General features: G+C 35.5%; 3 protein-coding genes across 3 annotated transcripts; 2 read left to right on the top strand and 1 right to left on the bottom strand.

The window, feature by feature from the left end:
- Positions 1–2,090: 2,090 nt before the first annotated feature.
- Positions 2,091–18,117, bottom strand: LOC109607327 (retinal homeobox protein Rx1-like). The gene is made up of 3 exons (XM_049966658.1): positions 17,937–18,117; positions 13,876–14,156; positions 2,091–2,888 (listed from the first exon to the last, which is right to left on the bottom strand). Exons 1-3 carry the CDS (start codon positions 18,115–18,117, stop codon positions 2,508–2,510), a joined length of 843 nt encoding a protein of 280 aa, XP_049822615.1. The 3' UTR covers positions 2,091–2,507.
- Positions 18,118–22,147: 4,030 nt separating this feature from the next.
- Positions 22,148–23,650, top strand: LOC109601431 (D-beta-hydroxybutyrate dehydrogenase, mitochondrial). Its single transcript, XM_020017673.2, has 3 exons — positions 22,148–22,720; positions 22,811–22,963; positions 23,030–23,650. The coding sequence occupies exons 1-3, from the start codon at positions 22,273–22,275 to the stop codon at positions 23,530–23,532; spliced, it is 1,104 nt and encodes a 367-aa protein (XP_019873232.2). The 5' UTR covers positions 22,148–22,272; the 3' UTR covers positions 23,533–23,650.
- A 74-nt stretch (positions 23,651–23,724) lies between these two features.
- On the top strand, positions 23,725–24,908 carry LOC109601430 (39S ribosomal protein L11, mitochondrial). Its single transcript, XM_020017672.2, has 2 exons — positions 23,725–24,340; positions 24,404–24,908. Exons 1-2 carry the CDS (start codon positions 24,209–24,211, stop codon positions 24,857–24,859), a joined length of 588 nt encoding a protein of 195 aa, XP_019873231.1. The 5' UTR covers positions 23,725–24,208; the 3' UTR covers positions 24,860–24,908.
- Positions 24,909–24,978: the final 70 nt, after the last annotated feature.

Raw genomic sequence — 24,978 nt, 5'->3', positions numbered from 1 at the left:
TCTATTTTCTTATTCAATTCAATTTATTCTAATAATTGTTTTGTTAATACATCTGACATTGTTAATTTTGATAAAAAATTAAAAGAATTGAAAAATCCACAAAATTCCTCGAATTAAAATTCTCTTCCGTTCAAAACAAGTCTCACAAGTTACCTTCCAAGATAAATTCCGAAAACTACCATCTTACGCCATCTGTCGGCCAATTGCCACAATTAAGAAAACGAAACGACAAATGTCTGTCTGTCAAAAGTCAAGTCCCCTCTCCGCCAGATGGCGCGCAAGGTTAAAACCGAGATTTTATCTGGGCAAAGGTGCGCGACTCGCGACTCCCGACTCGCGACTTGCGACCCACACGAAAACACGAAAACAAACGTTCGGACACGCGATTTATTTCCGTTTTCAATTTGAAACCCTGAACTTTCGATTCTAATCTGTTAATTAATGTAATTAATGGATTCGTTAATTTTTTTTTCGGCTCGTTTCGTGTTTCGTGCGTCGCACCGCCGCTCCGCCGCTCCGTCGCACGATAAACCCGAATCAGATAAGTTGTGTTTAATGCGTTTTTATTATTATTCACTCGAACACGATTACGCTCGATTATTTATGCTAAGTAGATTATTAAATATAATGTGTTTAAACGATAACGATTTTCTTGTGTGTTTGTTTTCACTCTGGAAACGTGGCGTGACATATGAACGCGTTGCTTTTTTTATTTCTATTTAAACGACCCTATACTAATTGAATTACGTACACGTACCCGTCCAATTGACCGGTTAATTGTCAACCGATTTTAACCGATGCAAATTCGTTGTTAATTGGAAGAGGAACGGAATCGAGCAACAAATCGAATTAAAAAGACGATCGTGTTTACACACACACACGGTTCGTGATGCCGTCCGTGATTTCGGCGAAATAAAAACTAATCTTGAACTTGACTTAATTAAATGCGCGATTCGAATTTCGTTTCGTGAAAAGTCACGCGATTCTCGTCACACGAACGAATTTACGAACCGATCGCACAAAACTAATAAGAAGGAAACAAACAAACACACAGTTTTTAAAGGGCCTTTAAGGTCTGATTGATTGGTTGTTTTATTTCGGGTCGATCCAGTCCGACGCACTAATTGCCCTTTTATTGTCTCTCCCCACGAATTTTCCGGTCCGGTCCATCCAATTTCGGGAATTTCGTTTCGCTTATCGAATTTTCATCTTTTGTTGTGATTGAACCGAATTGGAGTAACGAGTTTTTCATTAAATATTGAAAAAGCACCATTTCATTATTGCATTCTTATCTGGAAAACGATCGTCGTCCGTCGACATTGTCGGAACGATTTGCTCAATTTCATTTGTGCTTTTATTAAATATTCACGGCGTAAGTGAACAAACCACTTAACGGTTAAATAATGACGCCTAATGACGACGACTCCAAACTTACACACCGCCGCTCCATCGATTTTACAATTTGGCAATAACGGACGGGACGACCGGTGAATAGACACATCACCACCCGTGGTAGCTAATAAAACACTTACAATGACAACGACAACGACAACAACGACGACGACGACAACAACAACGACGATAATTATAATCATAATTGTAATTAAAACAGTTCCGAGCCCGAAAAGTGATCGAGTTTAATTACGCCGTTCTCCCTCTCTCGTTGTCTCTCGTTGTCTCTCGTGTCTCTCTTTCGCTCGGCGAATTTAATAAGTCGGTTTACGGTTTAATTGCGCCTCCGAGAGATCAAACGACGGCTTTTAATTCCGCTTTGTCTCTCTCTCGATTTTCCTAACTGGGATCCAATAAAATGCTAATTCTTGTTTGTTCGGTTCCGAATCGATTTTTTCCGACCTTTTCCGCTCTTTTTCGCTCTGATCTCCCCTTCTCGACGCCGAAACTGCACATGTTTGTTCTTCTCGCAAATTTGGAGATTTAATGAGAAAAAGAGAGGAGCGAGGAGCAGGAGAAAGAAACAAGTGACCCCTGTTTGCACAAACCAGTACTAATCAATCAATCGGTCAATCAATTGCTACTTACCCGTCAGGAAAGGAAAGAGAATGAGGAGAATGAAAGTCAACTCGTCCATAAATTCAGTGCTTTATTTACAAAAATTCACAGCTCTAGAAAAGAAACATGATAAAAACGAAAACCCGACTCGCTTCCACATTTAACGATAGATAGATAGATAGATAGATAATACAAACATCAAAACTTCACCATCGCAGTAATATCCGTTTCATGTGGCAACTGACGCACACTCACTCTCTCCTCGACCGGAACCAGAAGAGAAGTCAGTCAGCATATGTGTGCACGGATGCAGAAGAGAAGAGAAGAGAAGAAATGGAAAAGAAAAGGAGAAAGAGAAAGAGAAAAAGAAAGAGATTATGTACACCGGTATAACAAATTTACAACACTAAAACTATAAAAAGTCCGAGTCTATTTACAATATGAGTGTTTGTTTGTTAGTTAGTGGGACAGCTATTTACAAGCGAAACAAACGCATATTAGACCATCTGCAAGCCCTTGGTGATGTTCTCGACGTGCTCCTTCGCCTTGAGTCGCAGCGCCTGGATGGACGTCGTTCTGATGTCGGGCGGGCTGGCGACGACACCGCCGCCACCACCGCCGCCGCCGCCACCGCCGCCGTTCCTCGAGTCCTGCGAGGGCACCGGCGACGTCAGGTAGCTGGGATAGCCGGTCTGCGGATGGCTGAGGAATCCCGGGAGCGCCGACAGCAGAGGGGGCGACAGCCACGGGTCCATGGGGAGGGAGAGCGAGGAGCCGGCGCGGGAGAGCGTCGCGGCGTGGTACTCGCTCAGACCCAAACGGGCCGCCTCCATTTTCTCCTGCCGCCGCCATTTGGCGCGCCGGTTCTGGAACCAGACCTAAAATCATTATTTCTCCCTCATTCTTTGCTCTCACCGACGACGACGACGACAACAACAACAACAACAACAACAAATCAACTACGGCTATTATTATCTTATTATTAGGCGATGACCCGAAATGACAACAACGACGCGTTTTCTTGTTTCACGGAATTGCATTTACCACCACCACATCGCACATCTTTTCCTTCTCCTCCTCCTCCTCCTCCTCCTCCTCCTCCTTTTTCTCCTCCTTCATAAATATAATTCGAGCGTACCCAAATAACATAATTTATTTATTTCATTACCTTTATTACGACAACACAATATGCAACTCAAAACAATATTCAAATTATTCATTTTGGAACATTTCTTTTTGAAAATTAAATATATATATTTTTAATAGTATTCTTCATCAATATAATTAGTATTTATTAAGATACAATTATGTTAATATTAGAAAAAAGGAGTCACATATTATTTAATTTTATAATAAAAGTGATGTATTTTCTTAATTACGTAAGTAATAATTGTTTTAATTATTTTTTAAAATGATAAAAAATTTAATTAATAAATTTATTATAATAAATCAATTAAATAATTATTAGATATATTTGTCTATGTATGTATTGTGGCGAACACCTCAAACAAAAATAATCCTTAAGGTGGTAATGCAATTCTGTAACTGACACTATACAGATCGAGAAACGTTTGATCCGATTGAATTTTGAGAGAAACATTCCTCCGTGAGGCCAATTTATACACTTTTACTGTCTCTGTGGCGTATGTTGTTTCTCCCAAAATTTAGTCGAATTAAATATTTTACACATTTTTACTGTATCTGTTTAAGATCGTCTCATAGATTAAAAATTACGGTTTTAAATAAAACGACTTTATTCTTATCCCAAATAATATTCAATATTAAAGTGAAAGTTTTAAACGACTTTGATTTTTTAACCGGTAAATGCTGTGTACAATTAGTGATTGATTGATTGATGGAGTTAAATTACGAGACATAGATAAAGATAAATTTCAATTAGAACAATGTATGAATAGAAATAATATATTTGAATTGTTTGTTGATAAAGTGAAATATACAGCATACATAATGTATTCATAATAGTGTTGATAGAATTATGGTCCCCACATCGTGTTCTGTGTTTTGTGTTCTGAGAAACAACCCCAATCTGAAATGTTCCCCCCTTTGCATGTTGTAAAACATGTGACAAACGTATTTGATTCTTTCAAGGCCCGACACAAACACATAAACACATTACGCCGCTAAATAAAACTAATGATGTGGAAAGAACAATTTAGATACTCAATTACGACGGTTACTAACTTGCCACTTATTATACCCATTTCACCAAATTTAATTGATTTTTAATATACCAAATGTATAAAAAATTCAATTCTTTTACGTGATTTTATATTGATTGATAATTGACAATTATTATATAATTAATAATGTTAACACAAAAAAGTGTACATTCTTATAAATACATGTTCTAGTTCAATTTATGGTTTTTAATTAAAGATTTAAAATGGGAATTTAATTTTTTTTATTATTCATTTTAAAAGTAACGAAATTTATTAAAATATAATAAATAAATTCCTTTTCATTTTTTTTTTTATCAGTTAATAAATTAATTTTCAAACTACGAAACTTGTTCCTTTGATGTCGATATTTTATGGACATGAATAAAATATTTATTTTAATTTGTTAATAATGAAACCATTAAAAAAATAAATTGGAAATGTTACAGTAATGTAATAATTTAATTTAAAACTAAATTTAATAGTCCTAAAAAGTTTTAAATATGATTTAATACATAAATTTATCTAAGTTTTAGAGATTTTTTCAATTTTTATGTTTATTATCGTATTTGGTTGATTTCACAATAAAATGAACAATTTTAATTTGATTTTTTTGTATTAAATTAATGAGTATTTCAAAAGAATTTGTAGAATATTTAATGCAGTTTGTAGAAATTGTGAAAATAAAAATACTAAATTAGATTAATTTTTCGTTACATGTATAGTAGTGTATGTAGTGATTGTGTTGTACTCTTTAAAAAGGAATACATTCATTCAATTTAAATAAATATTAAACATTTAAAAAAATCAACTAATTATTTTCCGTATTATTATTGAATATTTACATGAAATTTTAGTAGTGTAAATTAAAATTAATTCAATAATATTGTGATTAAATAAGAGTTATTCCGTTTAGTTTAAAAGAGTATTTTAGATTTATATTTCAGTAGAATTGAATAATTAAATGTCCACTGTTAAATTTTCAATATTAATTAACTAAACAAAAATAAGTACAAAATCGGTATTAAATGATTCGATCGAGAATGAATTCGTTTATCGACCGATGCGACGGTAATGACGGAATAAACAAACAAACAAACAAACAAACAAAAGAGATATTAGATTTGTGTTTGTTGAAGCACACATTTTTTCTTCGATCCGATTGATATTAATGAATGATGATAATGGTTTTGAGTCCATTAGAGGCCAATTTATTTAATGACGTACGTACAGTTAAGTAAAGTAGGTGAGTACATATTCCGTGTGTAATATCCGTCCGTAATGGCACACATGAGGGAAAGGATAAATTTCTGATGGACTTATCATAGTTGGCATTCTTCGTATTCTCCGTATTCTCCGTATTCTCCGTATTCTCCGTATTGTTCGTATTGTTCGTCTCGCGTGACGTTCTCGTTTGCGTTCCGCTGATTTTCTTACGTTCGGGAATGTTTGTTTTGTGGAACGACAGACGTCTCAATTATCACGGAATCCGGATTCCGGGATTCCGCGATTCACTACAAACGAACGCGGAAATTGCTTATTTTCGGAAACAATAAAAGCGATGATTCTTTGTCGCGTCGATAACAAGGCGAGAGAAGAGGAGAGGAAGGAGGAGAGAGAAGAGAGGAGAGAGGAGAGGAAAAGGGAGAGAAAGAAGAGAAAACGAACCAATTCGGTTTTTCGGTGCAAACGGAACGCCCTCTTCACCCTCGCCGCCCTCGCCGCCCCCGCCGCTCTTAATTGACAATTTGACGGCATTCTTCGGCGCCGGAGTCGCTCCGGCAAAATTGACCGGATCGGGGGAACTGGGGGGACAAATGGAAGCCGAATTTCGTTAGCGAGCACTCTTTTAAATTTCTCTCCTCCTCCTTTTTTCGAACCGTAATTTTTAAATCGAGTTTCACGTCTACTTTGGCCCTCTTCCCTCTTCCCTCTCCTCTCCTCTCTTCCTTCAGATTGTTCTTCACTCAAACTTTACAAATCCGTTTTGTTGCTTACTCAATTCCTTCGGAAAGTTACTATATAGTAATATGTTGAATTACATTCAAATTTGGTTGTTAATAAATGTGAAAATAATTATAATCAATCAAATATTATTATTGATCATAGTAATAGAAAAAAAGTATGGAATATTTATAAAAAATTCATTTATTATTCACTATTATTTTATTTGAGATTAATTGTTCTTAAATTCTTAATATTTTCGATTGATTTTGACGTAATAAATTTTGGAAAATAATAGTTGAACATAATTTGATGTGATAAAAACTTAAATATTTAAATATTAAATAAATATTTTTCCTTAAAGATTTTTGCAAAATATCAAGACAAATCATGGAGAAAGTGATGATACAATTTAATCTAAATGTACATGGCTTAATTATAGTTAAACAACTGCTATACTATTAAAGAAAAATATAATGTTCCATTTTGTATTTGCAAATTCATTCTTGTCATAGATTTTCAATGGAGGAATATATTAAATGACACCACGTTTTTATTTACTGAGAAAGAAATGCCATTATGTTGGCTATTTCAATAAAACAACAAAGTCTCAAAGACACATTTAAAATAATTAATGAGTAGTTTCTAATAAAAAAATTAACTGTGCGTAAATGATCTAAATGTTATTGATTCAAAGCATACAGTAGCAATAAATTCTTAAAGAGATTGGTAGATTATATGTTTAAGAGATGCGAAGCAATGATAAAAGCTAAAGGTTAGGTTAGGTTAGGTGATTTCATATTTTTGATTTTTTATTAAAAATTAAGTAAAAATTTGTGAATACAACGATTATCAGGATTAATGAACTGATTTTGCAGTAAATTACGTTTGTTCAGATTTATAACAGATTCGACAAAATTTTATTTGTAACATGTAATGTTATGTGTTCCACACTTTTTTCCACTATATATATATATGTACATAAATACAATTAAAGAATTAAAATAATTTTTTGTTATTCTTAAAAAAACATGAATTAATTTACGTTTTGGAATATGTTAAACAAACAATAATTTGTTTTAAAATTTTTAAGATAAACAGCGGAAAATAATTTAATAACGCACTCTTATTGTTTCGAACAAGTTTAGTCTTTTTTTAATTTTTTTATAATAATTTAGAAAAACATATATTTTATTAGGGGTGCAATTAAAATGTCATTTCATAAACAAGAGTTGATAGAAAAAAACCATTGAACCTAAAGGGTTGTTTTGTTATTGATTACGAGATGGTAAGATATTTTTTATCGTGGTAAATATGTATAATGTGAACTTGAATAAATAATTACCATTTGTGATATGTGATAATTAAGTGAAATTTTCAATGGTATTGCTAATAAATATAAAAATGAATTAAAAACAAATTAAATTAAAAACGTTATTGGATGAAAACAAGAAATAAGGAAGAAAAATGATGGTAGAACAGTCGAATTAAAAAAGTTACAAAATGGATTTTAAATATACTGAAGAAACGACTGATGGATTTTTGCATCAACTTACAATTAGCGATTAAAAATAGATGGATAAATAGATGGATGAATATTTTGAAAACATTAAACTCATTGATTACGTTGTTAGAACCGTTAATATTGAGTATAAAATTGGATCAATTTAGGAAGTAAATGTTGATGTGTGTAATGTGGGATTAGAATAGAATAATTTACTCTGCTATACGTTCATTTTTGACAAAATAACAAACGATTAATTTGAAATACATATTGGTCAAAGAATAATTAGAATGAGCTTATTCAAAAATATGGTTTTTTCGTTTCAGTGGAAATTTTGATGCTACTTACTATATTCATCAGACTTGATATTTTTTCTTATCTTCTTATAGTACACAAATTAACAAAATAATATTTTAACTGATTAAGGTTTTAATGAATAAAATGGAAGATGAACAAAATATGTAGAAAGTGAACACCGAATATGAATAAATGTTTTACTGTTTTTTTTTAAAAATAATTGTTTACTCTTCATAAAATTTTAGTATATATGTATATACCGAAAGATTTTTTAAATCGAAATTAAGTTAGTAATCAAATATTGTTGTATTCAATTATTAGCAATATCTTTTTTTTTCGTTTGTTGTTGTTTTAATACGAAATTTATGCTTTTTTAGTTTAATTTTACTAAATTGGTTTATATTATTGAATACTAACAATGAATATGAATGAAATATGATTTTAATAAGATTAATATCTTAATTTTTAAGAACATGTTTAATATATTGACTTATTAATTGTGCATGTTTGTACGGTTTGTTTTGTAATATTATAATATAAATTTATTTACATTTGTTTATGTTGCAAAAATAAAAGAATATCTAGTGCACATTATAAATAAATTAAAACACATAGTTTCCATTTGTTGTAACAAATCTAACCAGTTATTTTATTCAATTGTATAGAAAAAGTGTTCATTTGACAATTAAAAATAAAACTGTTGATCTTGAAATTGTTAAATAGAATATGTATTGTGAAAATTTAATTTTAATCCAAAGTGTCGGAAATAATATATTATTCAATATAATTACATTTATCCACTTTATTTTTTGATAATAATTTACTGCTCTCATTAATAATAATCAATAAAACTTTGTTTGTAGTTAGTTTCATTAATGAATTGAAATTTTAAGAAACGAAAAACACAAATAAAATTTGTTTAATTGAAAATAAATTCATAAATTTCTCATGTCCAAGTTGGATAATGAGATGAAATTAAAAGAGTAAGTAAGTTAATTAATAGAATGGAATGGAATGGAATCGGAGGGAATTGGAATTGGACGGAATCGGATGGAACCGAAGCCGATTGGGAAATCAAACGGTCGAATTATTCGTGCAAACCAACCGTTTAACTGTCAAAACCAACTTTGTTCTTCCTCCTTCTCTCTCTCTCTCTCTCCTCTGCTCTCCTCTCCTCTCCTCCCCTCTCGCTGACTGGCTGTGCCAGTTAATTAACCATCTCTTTTGCGAACGAACACCGAATACAGTAACCGAATCCCGGCAATAATGGCCAATAATGAGAGAGAGCAGTTCGTGTGTGTGTGTGTGTGTGTGTGTGTGTGTGTGTGGTGCGTGTGTGCGGGTGACGGTTCCTGGAGTCGGGAGTCGGGAGTCGGGAGTCGGGAGTCGGCGGAGTCAATCAGGCTCGGGCTAATAAATTGGGATAAGCGTGCGTGCACGTGTCGGCCACGCGGCGGCGGCGGCGGCGGCAGCAGCGGCACCGCCACCACCGCTGCATCGATCCACCGACGACTCCCCCGACGAACGTTTCTTGTGTTTTCCTGCGAATTATCCTGTCACGACGTTTGACGGGAAAATGACACGGTTACCGCGGGTTACTTCTTCGGGGTCGGGGTCGGACTCGGTGTCGCTTGCAGACTCTGGAGGGCGTTTCGGCCGTTCCTCCAAACAATTTACTTTCGGACGGAATCAAGTTAGTTAGTTAGCCGTGGAAAGTTCGGCTCCAATCCCGAACAATAAATTGCAAAACAGTCTCATTAAAAAATAATTGAATCCGTTCGCAACTTTTAACGAGGCGCAAAAGCAAAAAGCGAAAAGGAACACTCAACTTTAAATTGCTCTCTCCCTTTCTCTCCCTCCCTTTCTCTTTTTCTCTTTGCGTAATCGCGTTCTGTTTAGTTACGGAGGTGCAATCAATCGGCGGCGGCGAAAAACAAAAGAGCCGCACTCGTGGGAAGAACCTGAAAAGTCCCCGGCTCCTTCTTTCCTTCTGCATTGAAAGCGGCAAAGAAACAGTCCGATCCGATTTCATAAAACACGTGTGAATTGCCGAAGAGAGGAAGAAGAGCTGGAATATCGTTACGTAATGATCCAACTTAATGTAACATAATGTAATAAATGCGTTGTAAGGAAAATGGTGTTTTAGTGAGGGGGTGATTGTTTGGACACGTTTTCGAGGGTCGTTTAAAGCCCGACTTCTGATCCATTAAGCCCCGACAAAAGACCGAACGACCGAACAGAGGGGTGGAAAAAGTTCGAGAGTGGAGAGAGGCACAATTCAATAAATAGAGTGCAAAACTGTTTACAACAACACCAACAAAACGCTTATTCAAACGTAACTAACCAACAACCAATTTCGTCTCTTTCTCTTAATCATAATGCGTGAGTGTGCGTGAGTGTCTTCCAAGACGACGGACGGCGTGTGTGAAAAAGACGGGTGAGCGCAGAGCCCCGCACAGATGTTGCTTTCCCGACGTAGGTGATAATTCACGAAGGGACGCCGGATCAATTCCGTTCGCCCGTTCCCCTTTGCCAGTTTATCGCCGTTCCGGTCGGTTTTACGCTTTAACCGGACGATTTCACGCCTCCGCACAAAACGCTTCTTAATGACGATGTTCACGATGTCGATGTTGTTGATGTTGTTGATGATGATGATGATGATGATGATGATGAGGTTAATAGTTGGAACGCGGACGACGGATATTGAGTGGTTAAGAAAGGCCGTGCGCGGAGGGAGAGGCGAACGGCGCTTCGATTGGTCCATTAGTGACGGGGAGAGTTTGGGGAAGTTTGCGGAAGTTTGCGGACGGCCGACTAATTGGTCCATTCACGTCAAACTGTTTGGGGACCGACCCCAAATCATAATATCTGTCTCTAATTTTTATTCCGTTCGTCCGCTTTAATCAAACGAAACCAAATGGAACATTTATAAAATAGAAAAATGAGAACAAAACTCCGGATCACGCTTATAAATCCGGATTTGGGAGCAATTCGATGCCAGACACGTGTTTTCTTTTTCTCCTCCAATTAAATTTGGATTTCTTCTCACTAATCTAATCTTTTTCAAACGGAAATCCGTTTACTCGTACAAACGACTTTACTCATTCATGAAAACTTCCTATTTCATTATTGTTAGTTGTACTCAATGCACGTTTCATTAACATAATAAAAGTATAGTTTATGTGCGATAGATACTACTGAAACACATCAATTTTTATTATTGACATCGATTAATTATATTTGAAAAATTTCTAATTTTAAACTAAGAAATAAAAAATATATTATTTTATCAATTAAATATTTTAGCTAAATTCTTTGAGATCTTCATCTGTTACCGTTTCTGAATAAATCATTCTCAGCACCTTGTGAATCGATTATCTAAATTTCGGATATATTTTGGGACATGATGGTAACTTGTAGGAAAAAAACCATACATATGTTCATAACGATAAAAATATAAAACTATTCTTTATGAATTCCTCATACAATTTTCACATTGAAATCGATTTCTGTTTATACTTAAAGTGTTAAAATGATGAGATACAAAACTTTTGTGATTATTGTAGAATAAAATAGGAACATTCATATAATTATTATTTTAAAATATTATTTGTGCTTCTCGATAAATGTACCCCCGTTCCCTTTTCATTCCAGAATTATCAAGAGAAGTAAAATAAATGTGTTTAATTTTTAATATTCAATACAAATATTTTCTACTTTTATTTACATGTGTAAACAATAAACATAATTTCTACAAATAATTTTTTTAATACGTATTTAATTGCGGTTCGCGATACACCGCTCCTTTTTATATATTCTATTTCTAATTATAACGATTAAATCAATATAAAATATTATTATTTATATAATTCAAATACATTTTAGAAAATTTAATATTTCTTTTAACTCTAAACTTGTATGTTTCATCATTTTATAAGTTGAATCATAAAAGGAAATCGATTATTAAATTCTTTTTATTTTTTTTCTAAAAGCATCTCAAAACATATTGTAGTAATAATATAATATTTAGATGAATCGATTCACAAGATGCTGAAAATAGCATCTTGTGAATCGAAACTTACGGCATCGATGTATCTTATGAGCAGCAACATTTCTTGAAATTATAAATCCAATTCGGTATTCTTATTGTCTGATAGCTTTTATTTTAATAAATTTAAAATAATATTCTTAACAGATATTAATATATAATTAATGTAATTATATTTTTCACATATTTAAATAAAAAAATATATGAAATTTTATCAGTTATTAAAAGAGACATAATTAGTTTAAAAAATGAGTGTTTCAAGCAAAATATTCTTTATTCTAAACATTTTAAATGAATTAAATAATTTTATATTCATTAGAGAAACGAAAATAATAATTCTGTTTTTGTTATTTGTTGTCTAATGTAATTGTAATTATTATTATTAATTATAAATTGTAAATAGTTGAATTGATTTTGTATAAAACGTGTAAAAACAAACATCTAACGAAACTCTCAATTGTAATTTTTATTTTCTTTTCTATTGCACAAATTGAAATAATTTATAATTAGTACATAAAAATGTTTTATTATTTACAATTGTTTATTTAAAATGTATGTTATTAATATTTTTATAATAAATACCACATGAAAGTGTAACATTATATTTATTTAAATGCATATTATTGTAATAATGAGTCAAATTAATGTGGCATTACTTTTATTAATTGTCCTTTGATTCTTGACAGTAATAAAAGGGGTGGCGAGACCCTCCGCATTCACATTTCACTCAATTAACTGTTAATGCGTTTAGAAAAAATAATAATTTAATTTTCTTTTTTTAAATTTCATCAAACAATTATATTTGGTTATTTTCTGATTTTTTTAATGGAAAATAATATGAAATAATCGAAATGAATACTGTTTTCTGATCTATTCAATTAACATATTTTATAATAACTAACTCAATTTTAACAAAAATAATTTATTAGTTTTTATTGATGTTTGTTATTTACACAATTTTTACACATGTCTTATTTTATTTAAATATAAAGTGATAAGGTTAAAAGTAGATTTAAGTAAAAATTATAGAGATGATTTGTAACTTGATATTTTACACCTTATCAATATCAGTGACTTAATGAAATTCAACTTATGTATACTTTGCAATAGACATTTGATATTTTATTTTAAATGTTTGTGTGATTAATGATTTCATATACATATTCTTTATTTCAATTGTTCCATATTAAATTTGTTATAAAAGTTTTAAATCAGTCAAAAGGTATTTGTACATATATTTTTGCTGTCCGTGTCTCTCGAAATTCAGTCGGATCAAACGGTTTTCGATTGGTATATATGATGGATGAATAGATTTATACTTTTAGCAACATTTAAAAAGTTTACAATGATTATTGAAATTATGTTCGATTATTATGTAATAAAGGAGATAAAATATTCGGATTAAGCACAAAGGATGATAATTGATTCGTAATATCCAAGTTAATTTTGACATGACGAATTTTTTCGTGTAAACGAGTATAATTGATTTGAAACGGTTGTTACAGCCCCGAAAGCAGTTCGTGTCGTCCGCTTATAAATAAGTGTCTGGCGAAAAGCGAATGTGTGTGTGTGTGTGTGTTTGTGTGTGCGTGCGTGACGAACGTTTAAAGGGACCATAAAGCAATAAAATTAATTTATCTGGTCGCGTTTGAGCGTTTCCGCGTTTGAATCGGAACGGGCCAAACTAGAGCACTAAACACGACGATGACGACGACGACGACGTCGGCCGCGACGACAACGAACAGTCATTCGAATCATTTTACACGTGAACACGTGAACACGTAAACGGGGGAACACGAGAACGGAGAACGGAGAACGGAGAACGGAGAACACGCACCGCGTATCGGTTCGATTGGCAATTTTGGATGGGAATGAGAAAGGAGTTCAGAACTCACTTGGACGCGCACTTCCGGCAGGTTGACCTTCATGGCGAGCTCCTCGCGACTGTACACGTCCGGATAGTGGCTCTTCTCGAAGGCGCGCTCCAACTCGTGCAGCTGGTACGTGGTGAAGGTGGTGCGGTTGCGGCGGTGCTTCTTCTTGCAGTCGGACGCTCCGCCGCCGCCGCCGCCGCCCGACGCCGCCGCCGCCGCCTCGTCTTCGCTGCCGCTGCCCGTCTGCGAAGACATCTTGAACCGCAGGTCGGTGCCGTCGTTCGAATTGCAACTGCCCTCGCCTGGAACACGTAAACGGTTTCATTCTATTCTATTCTATTCTATTCTATTCTATTCCCTTATTCGCTTTGTCGCTTTGTCGCTTTATCGCTTTATCGCTTTATCGCTTTATCGCTTCGTCACTTATCGCCCCATCGGCGATTAATTATGTGAAAACGCGACTGGACAAAATTAAAATCCACTTAGATAAAGAATAATGTAACAAACACGTTAATTTGGGGCAAAAAGAATGGAAATAGTGAATAATAATGATCGTGTGTTTGACACACAATGGATAATTGAACGGTTTTGTTTGGGGGTTCGTTTATCAACGAAAAGGGGGAAAATCCGATTCTTGTCTCGTTTCCGGTTTCGGTTTGTTTGCGAACCGGTTTTCGATACCTACTAATTTACCATTATTACCTCTCTCTCTCTCTCTCTCTCTCTCTCTCTCCCTCCCTCTCTTTCTGTCTCTCTCTCTCTCTCTCTCTCTCTTTCTTCTTTTCCTCTCTATCAACAAATCGTTGTGACTTTTACTTTTTGTATTATTGTGTTCTGTTTAATAACAGAATGAAATTAATAAGAACAGAATATTATTATAATTAGCATCTAATATATTAAGTAGTCTTATAAAATTGTGTAGAATTCAAATGAAAGCAAGTTTTCAATTTGTATGTATACAGTTTAGGTAATGTTGCAGAAAGAACAGTGTAGCGCATATGCGCATATACGTGGTGAGGCATTTGAACTGGACCGCTGTAAAGATGAAAATATTTGAATCCGTTGATTAATTAGTGTCAATATTTTTATTTTCTTAACATGTATATTGTTTCTTTTAATTTGATGATTACTGTTTATTAATTAAAATATTTTACCTTACAGGTTGTTGGTGTGGTGGCGTTTCTAGAAATACATTTTTAATTTATTGGTAAGTTCATTTAAACATTCTATTTTTATTCCTTTAGTAAGATTATTTTTAATTTATTGATTAAAAGTCATTTTTTCAGTTGTTTTACTTTATAAACTATTTGGGTGTTGTATTTCTAGAATATTACATTTTTATTATTATCATTATGTTTTGCTATAACTATAATTTTAATTTATTTTACTAAATAGATATATTTTTTTAATTATTTATAAAAGACCCATTGGAATAAATTTGTTTGTTGAATTTTTTTTATTATAAAATATATAAATATACTTTTTTGTTAATGTATTATTTTAGTATACTTATTTGACTTTTATTTTTTATAAATTAATTATTCTCATTTACAAATTTATATTAAATTATTAAATCTTTTTTAAATTTATTTAATGAAGAGAACTAATTAAACAATCAAAGAACTATAAAGTAAATAAAAATTAATTAATTAATAAAGTTGAATTAATCAAAATTTATCTTCCTCAGAACTTAATCATTTAAAGTTATATACAAATTATTTAATAACAATTTTCCCACATATTTTATTAAAATTAAGTATGCTTTATAAAATTTCTTAAATAGATAATTTTTAGTCGAAAATTCTGAAATATTATCTTATTTTTTATTATACAATATATAAATATATTTTAGTTAATGTTATATTAATGTATTATTTTAACATTGATTTTTGTTTTTTATAAAAATTATTTCCCTATAAAAATTTATCTAATTACTAAATGTTTTTTAAATTTAGTTAATAATGAAAATTTCAAAGAAATACAGAATAAATGTAAAAGTAATTGCCATATTTTATCCTTTTTAAAATTCAACCACCTAAATGAGAAAAGTCATACATGAGAAAGAAATAAATTCCACATTTCTCTACATATTTTATTAAAATTAAAACTTGCCAACTATGCAGTATAAAATCTCTTAAATCAAGTTGACGTATGCGTTAACAATATTACCACATTTTATTATGAATATTTTTCCCAAGTTACTTACTTATGAAACAAAGAAAATGCAATTATAATTGATAATTTAATTTAAAATTGAGACTTTACAAGTTACTTTACGACGTTGGGCAAAGATTGAAGCAGTGAAAAGCAGTGAGTGTTTCGGTGAGAATCGATCGTGCGAAAGAAAAGAAAGAAGGAAAGAGAAGGGACGAAAGAAATTATGTATTATGTAAATGGGGTGATTTAAATAACGACTAATTAATTACGGTGTAGTTTAGTTGTTGGTTAATTTTAATTTTTCAGTTAGTTGCTGCGTTGGCTGCCGCAATTAATTTATTGCCCTTTCGCATGTCCTCCTCCCTCCTCCCTCCTCCCTCCTCCCTTCCACCACGCGATCGATTTTTAATGCGCATTGATTAATCCGAACTGGCGTTTATGCAAATTCTTTCTTTACGCCACACACACACACACACACACACTGTTTGTTTCCGTTTCCGTTTCTGTTTCTGTTCAGATAAGGAGAGACACGATCGACGATCCCAAAGGTCCAATCGCGGACTGAATTTATGAGCCACCTGTGCTGTTGTTCACGTGTCGAAAGTCAGTTAAAAGGCGGAATGGGTGGAAAGGGTGCAAAATCGATGGGATCGATCGCCGTGATTGGGAGAGGTGGAGAGGTGGAGAGGTGGGGCGTCCTAATTGTCGCGACGTCGTTATTAAAAACGTGAAAGCGGGAAAAGTGATTCGCGATAACGGAAAGCGGTAATTGTTAATTGCCCTTTCGCATGCGACGACCGCACTCACACGGACCCAGCAGGGACAGGGACGGGGACGGAGACAGACACGTAACCGTGTTAAAAAGCCATCAAAATTGTAAAAGCACAACACCCTCCCTTCGTCAATTAACGGCTTAACAAAATCGAACGGTCCGTTTATCCCAAAAGAGATCCTTATCTTGTTTAAGTGGTCGAAGATGTTTTTTAGCCGTCGATAGCACCTGGTCATGCTTACGGCTTAACCGTTAATTGAACTGAACGCCATTAGTGGAGCGATTTGCTGTTTTACACACAACCAATTAGGGCAATTCGTTTGTTTGGGATCAGTCGCATTCCTAATCTAATTGGCTGTCAATAAAAACGGCCGAACGGAACAAATCGGATTTGAATTTGGTTGACGCGCTGTTCCGCTCCCTCCGTAAGTCGATTTGTCTGAACAAGCGGAACACGCAATTAGATTAAAATAAAACGCAACACGTTTAATCAACAACGAAAGGAGAGAAAAGAATAAAAAGTGGGGGGAGCGTCGTCTCCGTCTATAAATTAACGACCACTTAAATATTAATTAAGCCGCACGTAAAAACGTAACATTAATTAATACCGGTTTCACTGAACGCAGACATGTCTTGATGACTTAATTAAGCAACTCCTCCTCCTCCTCCTCCTCCTCCTCCCCCTTCTCCTTAACCCTCACCTCCTGAGCCTTTTAATCCATTTACTTTTTTCTTTTCACACTCAACTCTCAACATCAACTTGACTTTTTATTTATTTTTTTTTTTTAATAATTTTATTTAAACATTCCACACGTCATTTCTAATCTATCTTTATATTTTTCCATTTTCTTTTTTATTCAATACTTATTATCACATATAAATAGACAAATTCTTGTTATTTTTTCTAATATGTTAATGTTAATTATTTACTTAATTTTTAATTAAATTTCAATAAAATACATTATGTTAAACATTTCTAAACATTACACGCACACATTACACTCCCATTTTCTGTAATCTATAATATAATTTTTTTTTTACTTAAATTGTTTTTTAATAACTTCAATTTTATTCTTCCGATTAGTTTTGAACATTTTTATTTTTTCTCAAATTACTCCAAGCAAGTCAAGCAAGAAAGAAAGAAAAGTCTCACCGGCACTCTCCTCCTCCTTCCTCAGTCCCAAGCCCAGTATGTTGTCGATGGTGTGTCTGGGTTTCGCGTCGTAAAGCAACAAACCCGTGGTGGCGGTCGTCGTCCCCGTCGTGCCCGTCGCCGTTGTCGTTCCGGCCGTCGCAGTAATCGCAGCCGTCGCCTCGCACCGTTCCGTCTCCATCGCGATCTCGCCACTGACTGGCCGCGTTTACGCCCCGTCCAACGGGACGACCTCCTCCGGGCGGGCGGTGCCCTCTCCCTCCGACCAATCGCCGCGCGCCAAACAGAACATGGCCGCGTGATCGATGCTCGTCCTCCAATCGGACCGACGGTCTCCTCTGCTGCTGCTGCCGCTGCTGCCGCTGTCGCTGCTGCTGCTGCTGCTGCTCTTCTCTTCGGTGCCTCGTCTCCGCCGCCGCCGCCGCCGCCGCCTCTGCCGCCGCCACGCACACAAGTCACCCCGGCGCTTTTAATTCGGTGTTGGTGTTGATTGGACGGCAATTGTGACTTTTTCCTAATTAACGTCGTTTTCTTTACCATTTTAATAATCGTCAGTCGAAGCTTGCCGAACGACAACAATGGAGCGGATTCGTCAGATAAAAATCTGAGTAGGTAAAAACATCTGCTTCCGAACTGGGCGTTCACCGACTCACTTACATCTCTACAGTTACATAAACGATTGACTTTCCTACTTGGTTCATTCTTTCAGAATCCCCGAATCGATCACGCGATGTTCCCGGTTGGGCTAAAAAAGGAGGACGGAGAGTGTGGCTAATGGATGGATGGATGTTTCGAAAACGCAATTATAGGATAAAACGGGACCACGTCGTCCGTCGACGCACCATCTGTCCTTCCCGCCCAAATCATACTTATTTTCAATTCCATTTATTTACTTACTGTTTCAATTTAACAAACAAAAGATTAAAATAAGAAACATCGAAAACATTCGAGAAATAGTTACTATCAATCACTTAAAATTTAACAATATAATAATAAGAATAATTAAAATAGAACAATCAATTAGCAATTTGTAACATGTCTCTGGTCAAACTCAACTTTAATCTAAATAACATTATTTTTAATCCAAACTATTTACATTTTATATATTATAATGTTATTAAATTCTTTTTCGCACATATGCGGTTCCTTTCCCTCCTTTTTATTTCAATACCAATTGTATCTTATAAATTCACGATTATATTCTACGTGGGATGAAAAGTAACCTCCTTGACCATTCATATTTAGGCCGCCGTATCAAATTTCAACACGATACAGCCCTTAATTTTGTTTCGACAGCTGATTTTCAGTTACGTGTTTGATATCATGATTGTTGTTCTCTCATAAAACATTATTTTTAAGAGATAAAACAGTGAAAAAAAGTAGTTCTAATGCTCCTTCAAATTACACCATCAAATATTGGTTTCGAGAAATTCCACTGCCGATGAAATTATCAAGCCATACTCTTCGTGGACCACCTCGAAAATAGAAAACCCATCAACAGCGAATATTATTACTCATTGTCGAAGCGATTCAAGTCCGAAACAGTCCCACATAAAGTGAAGTGAATTACTTCCTCTCTCCACCTTACTCCAATTCTCTAACTATTATCTCTTCCCAAACCTTAAATCATCAATAACAAATTTAACTCGTGGAAAAGTATTTTGCAGAGCTTCCGAAAAATTATTTTTTTAATTTTCGGATTCAATCAAAAAGATGAAAAAGGAATAAAATGAAAAAAATAAAAAATAAAAAATTGTTTCATTCCCAAGAAAGTTACATTTCACCCCATCCAATATTTTAATGTTTGAATATATATTCTTTTTATTTTTGTTATTTATAATATAACAATATATCAATCGAAAATCATTTGAACCGACAATAAACGTCTCTCTCAAAATTCAGTAAGATCAAAAACTTCCCAATCGGTATGTGCTCAGAATGTTTTATTTTTGGGAAATAAATTCTCATTTTTTAAATTTATTTGGTTTACTTAAATTATAAATTAAACTTTTAAAGACAAAGACAATATGATACAATATGATTATAATTCTTAATTACGAATTGAGTAAAATTTGTTTTAAAATAATTATTTTAACAAACAAACAGTTGTATACATTAACATCCGATTCGAAATACACAATGTGAACACAGGAATGAACATTCTTAATTCGCCTTAAACACTTCTTAACACTCCCACACTCTAATCTCTCTCCATGAATGCAATTAATGCAAACACGTTTTGTTTTGTCTTTGTTGAACCACAATAGCCACAACACCAACAACAACAAACAATGACGACAACGACAACAATAAGGACAACAACGTTAATAAGTGTCCGCTCATTTGAAGAGCCTAATCCACCCCAAAACGTTCCGACGTTCCCCGATCATCATTATGTCCTTATTTAAGGATTACGGCCATTGTTCCCTTTTTTCGGATCGTGCGAACCGCAAACAATTCTCGAACGAGGATTAAATTGTTAACAACGACACCTGAAAACAATCTTTCTTTCTTTCTTTCTTCCTTTCTCACTCTCTCAGACAAAAGAAAGGCGAAACATTCATTCACACATCCACTCAGCCATTCAGCCACTCAGCCACTCAGCCACTCATGGCATTGTAGTCGGGAGAGTTGAACAGGCGTGTTTACCGAAAAACAGGATTACCTCCGACAATTCACACCTTTTTGCTCAAGTAGGTAATTGAGACTGAAAAAGAAAGACTGAAGTGAGACAGATGCGCGTTGCGAAAACAGTTGTTCAATTAGATTATCGATTGTTTTGCTCTCGCAAATTGATTCATTCCATTCATCCAATTTCGGACAGGGACACATGTTAAAATCAATTACGCGCAGCTAAAGAGTGGATGATGAAAAAACGTTTCGGGCTCCGGTCCGCTCCGCAGTTTGGCAACAAACGCCGAAATCACAATGCAAATCGAATCATCGAAGACTCCATTAAACGACCCTCGCCCTCTTCGCATTGTAAAACGGTGTTTGCGCGGGGTTCTCTTCTAATTGACTCGATGAAAAGGTCCTCGTTAACTTTCGATTATTAACCCTCGCCCTCCGCTTCCAAATTTGTTTTCCTGTAATTGAAACGGGCACACGCGCTCCTTCCTTTATCCCAACAACAACAACAACAACAACAACAACAACAACAGGACGACAACATATTAATAATGTGTTCGGCGGTCAACGAACGTTAATTAAACCGGTTTGTTGCATTGGAAATCGCCGATAGAAAACAATTCGTCCGATTTCGAAACGAAACGAAACGAAACGAAACGAAACGAAAACCGGAGCTCCAATAAACTACCTGACTAATGAAATGTCGGTCTCCCCTTTTGTCCGTTCCGCCGATTCCTAATTGAAATCCCTTTCCAGGCTTTAATAACATCACCGTCGTCGTTCTCTCTCTCTCTCTCTCTCTCTTTCTCCCTCCCTTCGTCCTTTTCCACGTAGCGGTCGCGCCGTCTCCGTCTGTCGCACGCGACCGCCCGTTCGCGGCCTCTCGCTCGCGTTGCGGCGAGTTCATAAACGGGGAATCTTGTTTGGTTAACTGATTGTGCCGCAGAGTTACTTTGTGTCGCGACCTAAATGGGTTTCGATGTCGATGACAAATGATTTTCCGTGCGCGACGGGACGGGGGTCGGGGCTCGGGGCTCGGGACTCGGGGTTTGTTTGCTAATTGCCGCTTTTCTGTCCCCAGGCCCCAAACTCGATTGGACAACTTTTCATGCTTATGTTATTATATTTTATTTCATTTCTTTTCATTTTTTATCAACTCTTCCTCTCTCTCTCTCTCTCTCTCTCTCTCTCTCTCTCCCTTTCTCTCTCCACTTTATTCCTATATAATTTTAATCGACGAAAACGTTAATTACTTCGCACCCCACTTTTCCCACCAATTCAATCGCAATTTAATCTTCCGCCTCGCAATCAATTTCCTCGTTTCTAATCTGGTTAAAAGTCACTTTAATTCACTGCGAATCAAACCGAAAATTGAAAGTTGAAATCGAATTTTCCCTGCGATGGAATAAAACAAAAAACACTTCTTAGATTGCGCGAAATTTCCGCGATTTTCCTCCACGATTAGGATGTTTGCAAATGGAAAATTTAATCGGATTAACAACACGACGAAAATTGCCGCTTTTTTAATTACGTATAATGATCCGGACGGTTTGTGCCATCTATCGACGCGCTGCACCAACGTAAAAACAGATGACGCTCGATCGTCCTTCGAAAATCGTTGTCTGTCATTTTAACGTAGCAACTGGTGGTTTACGTTTCGTGTAAAAGGAGTTGCCTAACAACTGACGTGCACATCAACCCTGACAACATGCCCCACTCGAAATTCCTGTACGCCGCCTTCGAAATTCTCAACGAAACTTACGTCCTGATAGCCGGCGGACCGTCAGCATGTCTCCTTTTGTTGCGCAACAGCCCCACATTCAAATCCCTGCTCGTCGCTTCCGTCACCCTATCCGCCGGCATTTATTGCTTGTCCACGAAAAGAGGCTCGACCCCTTCTTCGTTACCCGATAGAAAGAACGACGAATCTGTGGTGCTTGTGACGGGCTGCGATACGGGATTGGGATTTTCCTTGGCCGAACATCTGGTGCAAGAAGGATTCGTGGTCGTCGCTGGATTTTTAAAATTGGACAGTTTGGGCTCACAATTGTTACCTCAGACCGTCATCAAAACTAGATTGGACATTACCGACTGCGAGAGCGTCAAGTCCACCGTGAAAACTGTCGAAGATCTGTTGGACACTCACCCCAATTACAGTATGTTTTGTTGTTGTTGTTGTTGTTGTTGTTGTTGTTATGTCATTATGACATTCATGTACACATACTTATCTTGATTTGTGATTGTAGAATTTCATGCCTTGGTCAACAATGCTGCGACAATGGTGTTTGGCGAATTTGAATGGTTGACCGAAAGACTCATTGATTTACAAATTCAAGTAAATCTAACTGGAACCCTGAAGCTCACAAAGGCATTTTGCCCCATCTTACGAATGCACAAAGGTTCCAATTTACATAGACATTCTAAAATTCAGAATTTATTCCAACTCATGTCGTCATATGTTTCAGGCAGACTGATTACCGTCACTAGTCACTGCTCACAAGCAACTCTTCCTGGACTGAGCGTTTACGGGGCCACCAAAAGTGCATTGAGTGCCTTTTCTGACGGACTCAGAGTGGAAATGGCCAAATACGGTGTAAAAGTTATAACCTTCATTCCGGGCTCCTTTCCCACCGAAAGCAACATCATGTCCAAACAATTGAACTACGTGGAAGAAATGCACGACGGCTTTACGGAAGAACAACACGAATTTTATGGTGATTATTTCAAGAGATACAACGTTTACTTGTCCTTTCTGACGGGACCGACCGTTCCGAAAAAAATTAACAACAACGAATTGTATAACAAGTTTGACAATTGTTTGTTAGATGAATGCCCCAGTAGCGTGTACAAAGTGGAAGACTGGCGGTATTTTATGTACCATTTACTATTCAGATTCTCACCTGTTTGTTTTCGAGATTATTTTGTAAAGAAATTCATGCAAATGCCAGACTACCACAATAATAAATAATAATTAATTGTATATATATGTGTGTGTGTGTGTGTGTGTGTGTATATATATATAAATGTGTGTCAGTCAATTATTATATTATTATAAAGACGCGTTTAATAAAAACTAATACTTATTATTGACGACTTCACAATAAAAATAAAAGAAAGAGAAATAGGCGCTTAGAATTTTACTGAAACAATACAAAAGTAGTGGTACGAATAAAAGGAAAATATCGTCGTTCCGTTTCTCAGTTCCGTTGCATAAGTTTGTCTCGCACAAGCAGACTGTTACATTTTTTTGCACCGTACAACCTTCTCTCACGATCTCCAGCTCTGTGGCACATCCTCTCGTCGTCTTCGTCTTGTTCTCGCTCAGATGCACGCTTTTCTTGAAGCAGAAAGTGTTTGCGTTCGGCGGACACAACAGCGTACTATTGTGGTCTTTCGGTGTGGGGCGCAAAACTGAACACAATTCGTTATCCGGACTGCATTGGTGACATATCAGGGAACGCGATTGTTTAAGGTCCGGATGTACAGTCAAAATTGCCGCACAGGCCGTCGTCAATATCAGCAACAATTTAAGGATGTTAATGGTTGGTTTCGTGATTCGGTCATGACCATCACAATATCGTAGACATTTGAGGTTAGGTACATGTTATGTGACGTTTGAAGTTCGTTGTCGTTCGAAAGAAAGCATGTCGAAGGCCGCTGCGCGATTGAAGAATTTAAAAAAGACCGTCGAGAAAATACAGCATGGTAAAATCAAAACGAACATTCCTGCCGGCTTGGCAGCTGCCGGACCGCCGTTGGGGCCCATGCTCGGACAAGTAGGTACTCTCGCTAATCGATTAAAACCTAACCTAGTAAACGTACATTCGCCACCGTTTTAGAGAGGCATAAACATCGCTGCGTTCTGCAAAGACTTCAACGAACGAACGAAAGACATAAAAGAGGGCATACCTCTGCCCTGCAAGATCTCCGTTAATCCGGACAGAAGCTACGACCTGTCGATCAACAAACCGCCTGTCGTTTATTTCCTGAAACAAGCCGCGGGAATACAACGGGCCGCGATGAACCCGGGCAAAGAAACGGCAGGTAAAGTCACACTGAAACACGTTTACGAAATAGCAAAAATAAAAGGTCAAGATCCCACGTTGGAGACGAAAAGTTTAGAAGAAATGTGCTTCATGATTTGCGGAGTCGCAAAATCGTGCGGCATCGAAGTGGTCAAAGAATTAAACGCCGACGATTATAGACAGTTTTTGGAGGAAAGAAAGCTGATTGTGGAGGAACAGAAAAAGGAACTGCAACAAATCAAAGAAGCAAAACTGTTACGTACCGGTTGAATTTTGTGTACAAATTAGTTTTAGTTAAATTAATAAATTGTAGATTGAATCGATTAATTTTCGTCACGCAACCCAGACAACAAGTTACAATAAAATACAACTACAAGAGATATAAATAT

This window comes from Aethina tumida, chromosome 1, assembly GCF_024364675.1.
Source record: "Aethina tumida isolate Nest 87 chromosome 1, icAetTumi1.1, whole genome shotgun sequence".
Classification (NCBI taxonomy): domain Eukaryota; kingdom Metazoa; phylum Arthropoda; class Insecta; order Coleoptera; family Nitidulidae; genus Aethina; species Aethina tumida.
Note: the sequence above shows the minus strand (reverse complement) of the source record. Positions and strands in the feature narration are given on the sequence as shown.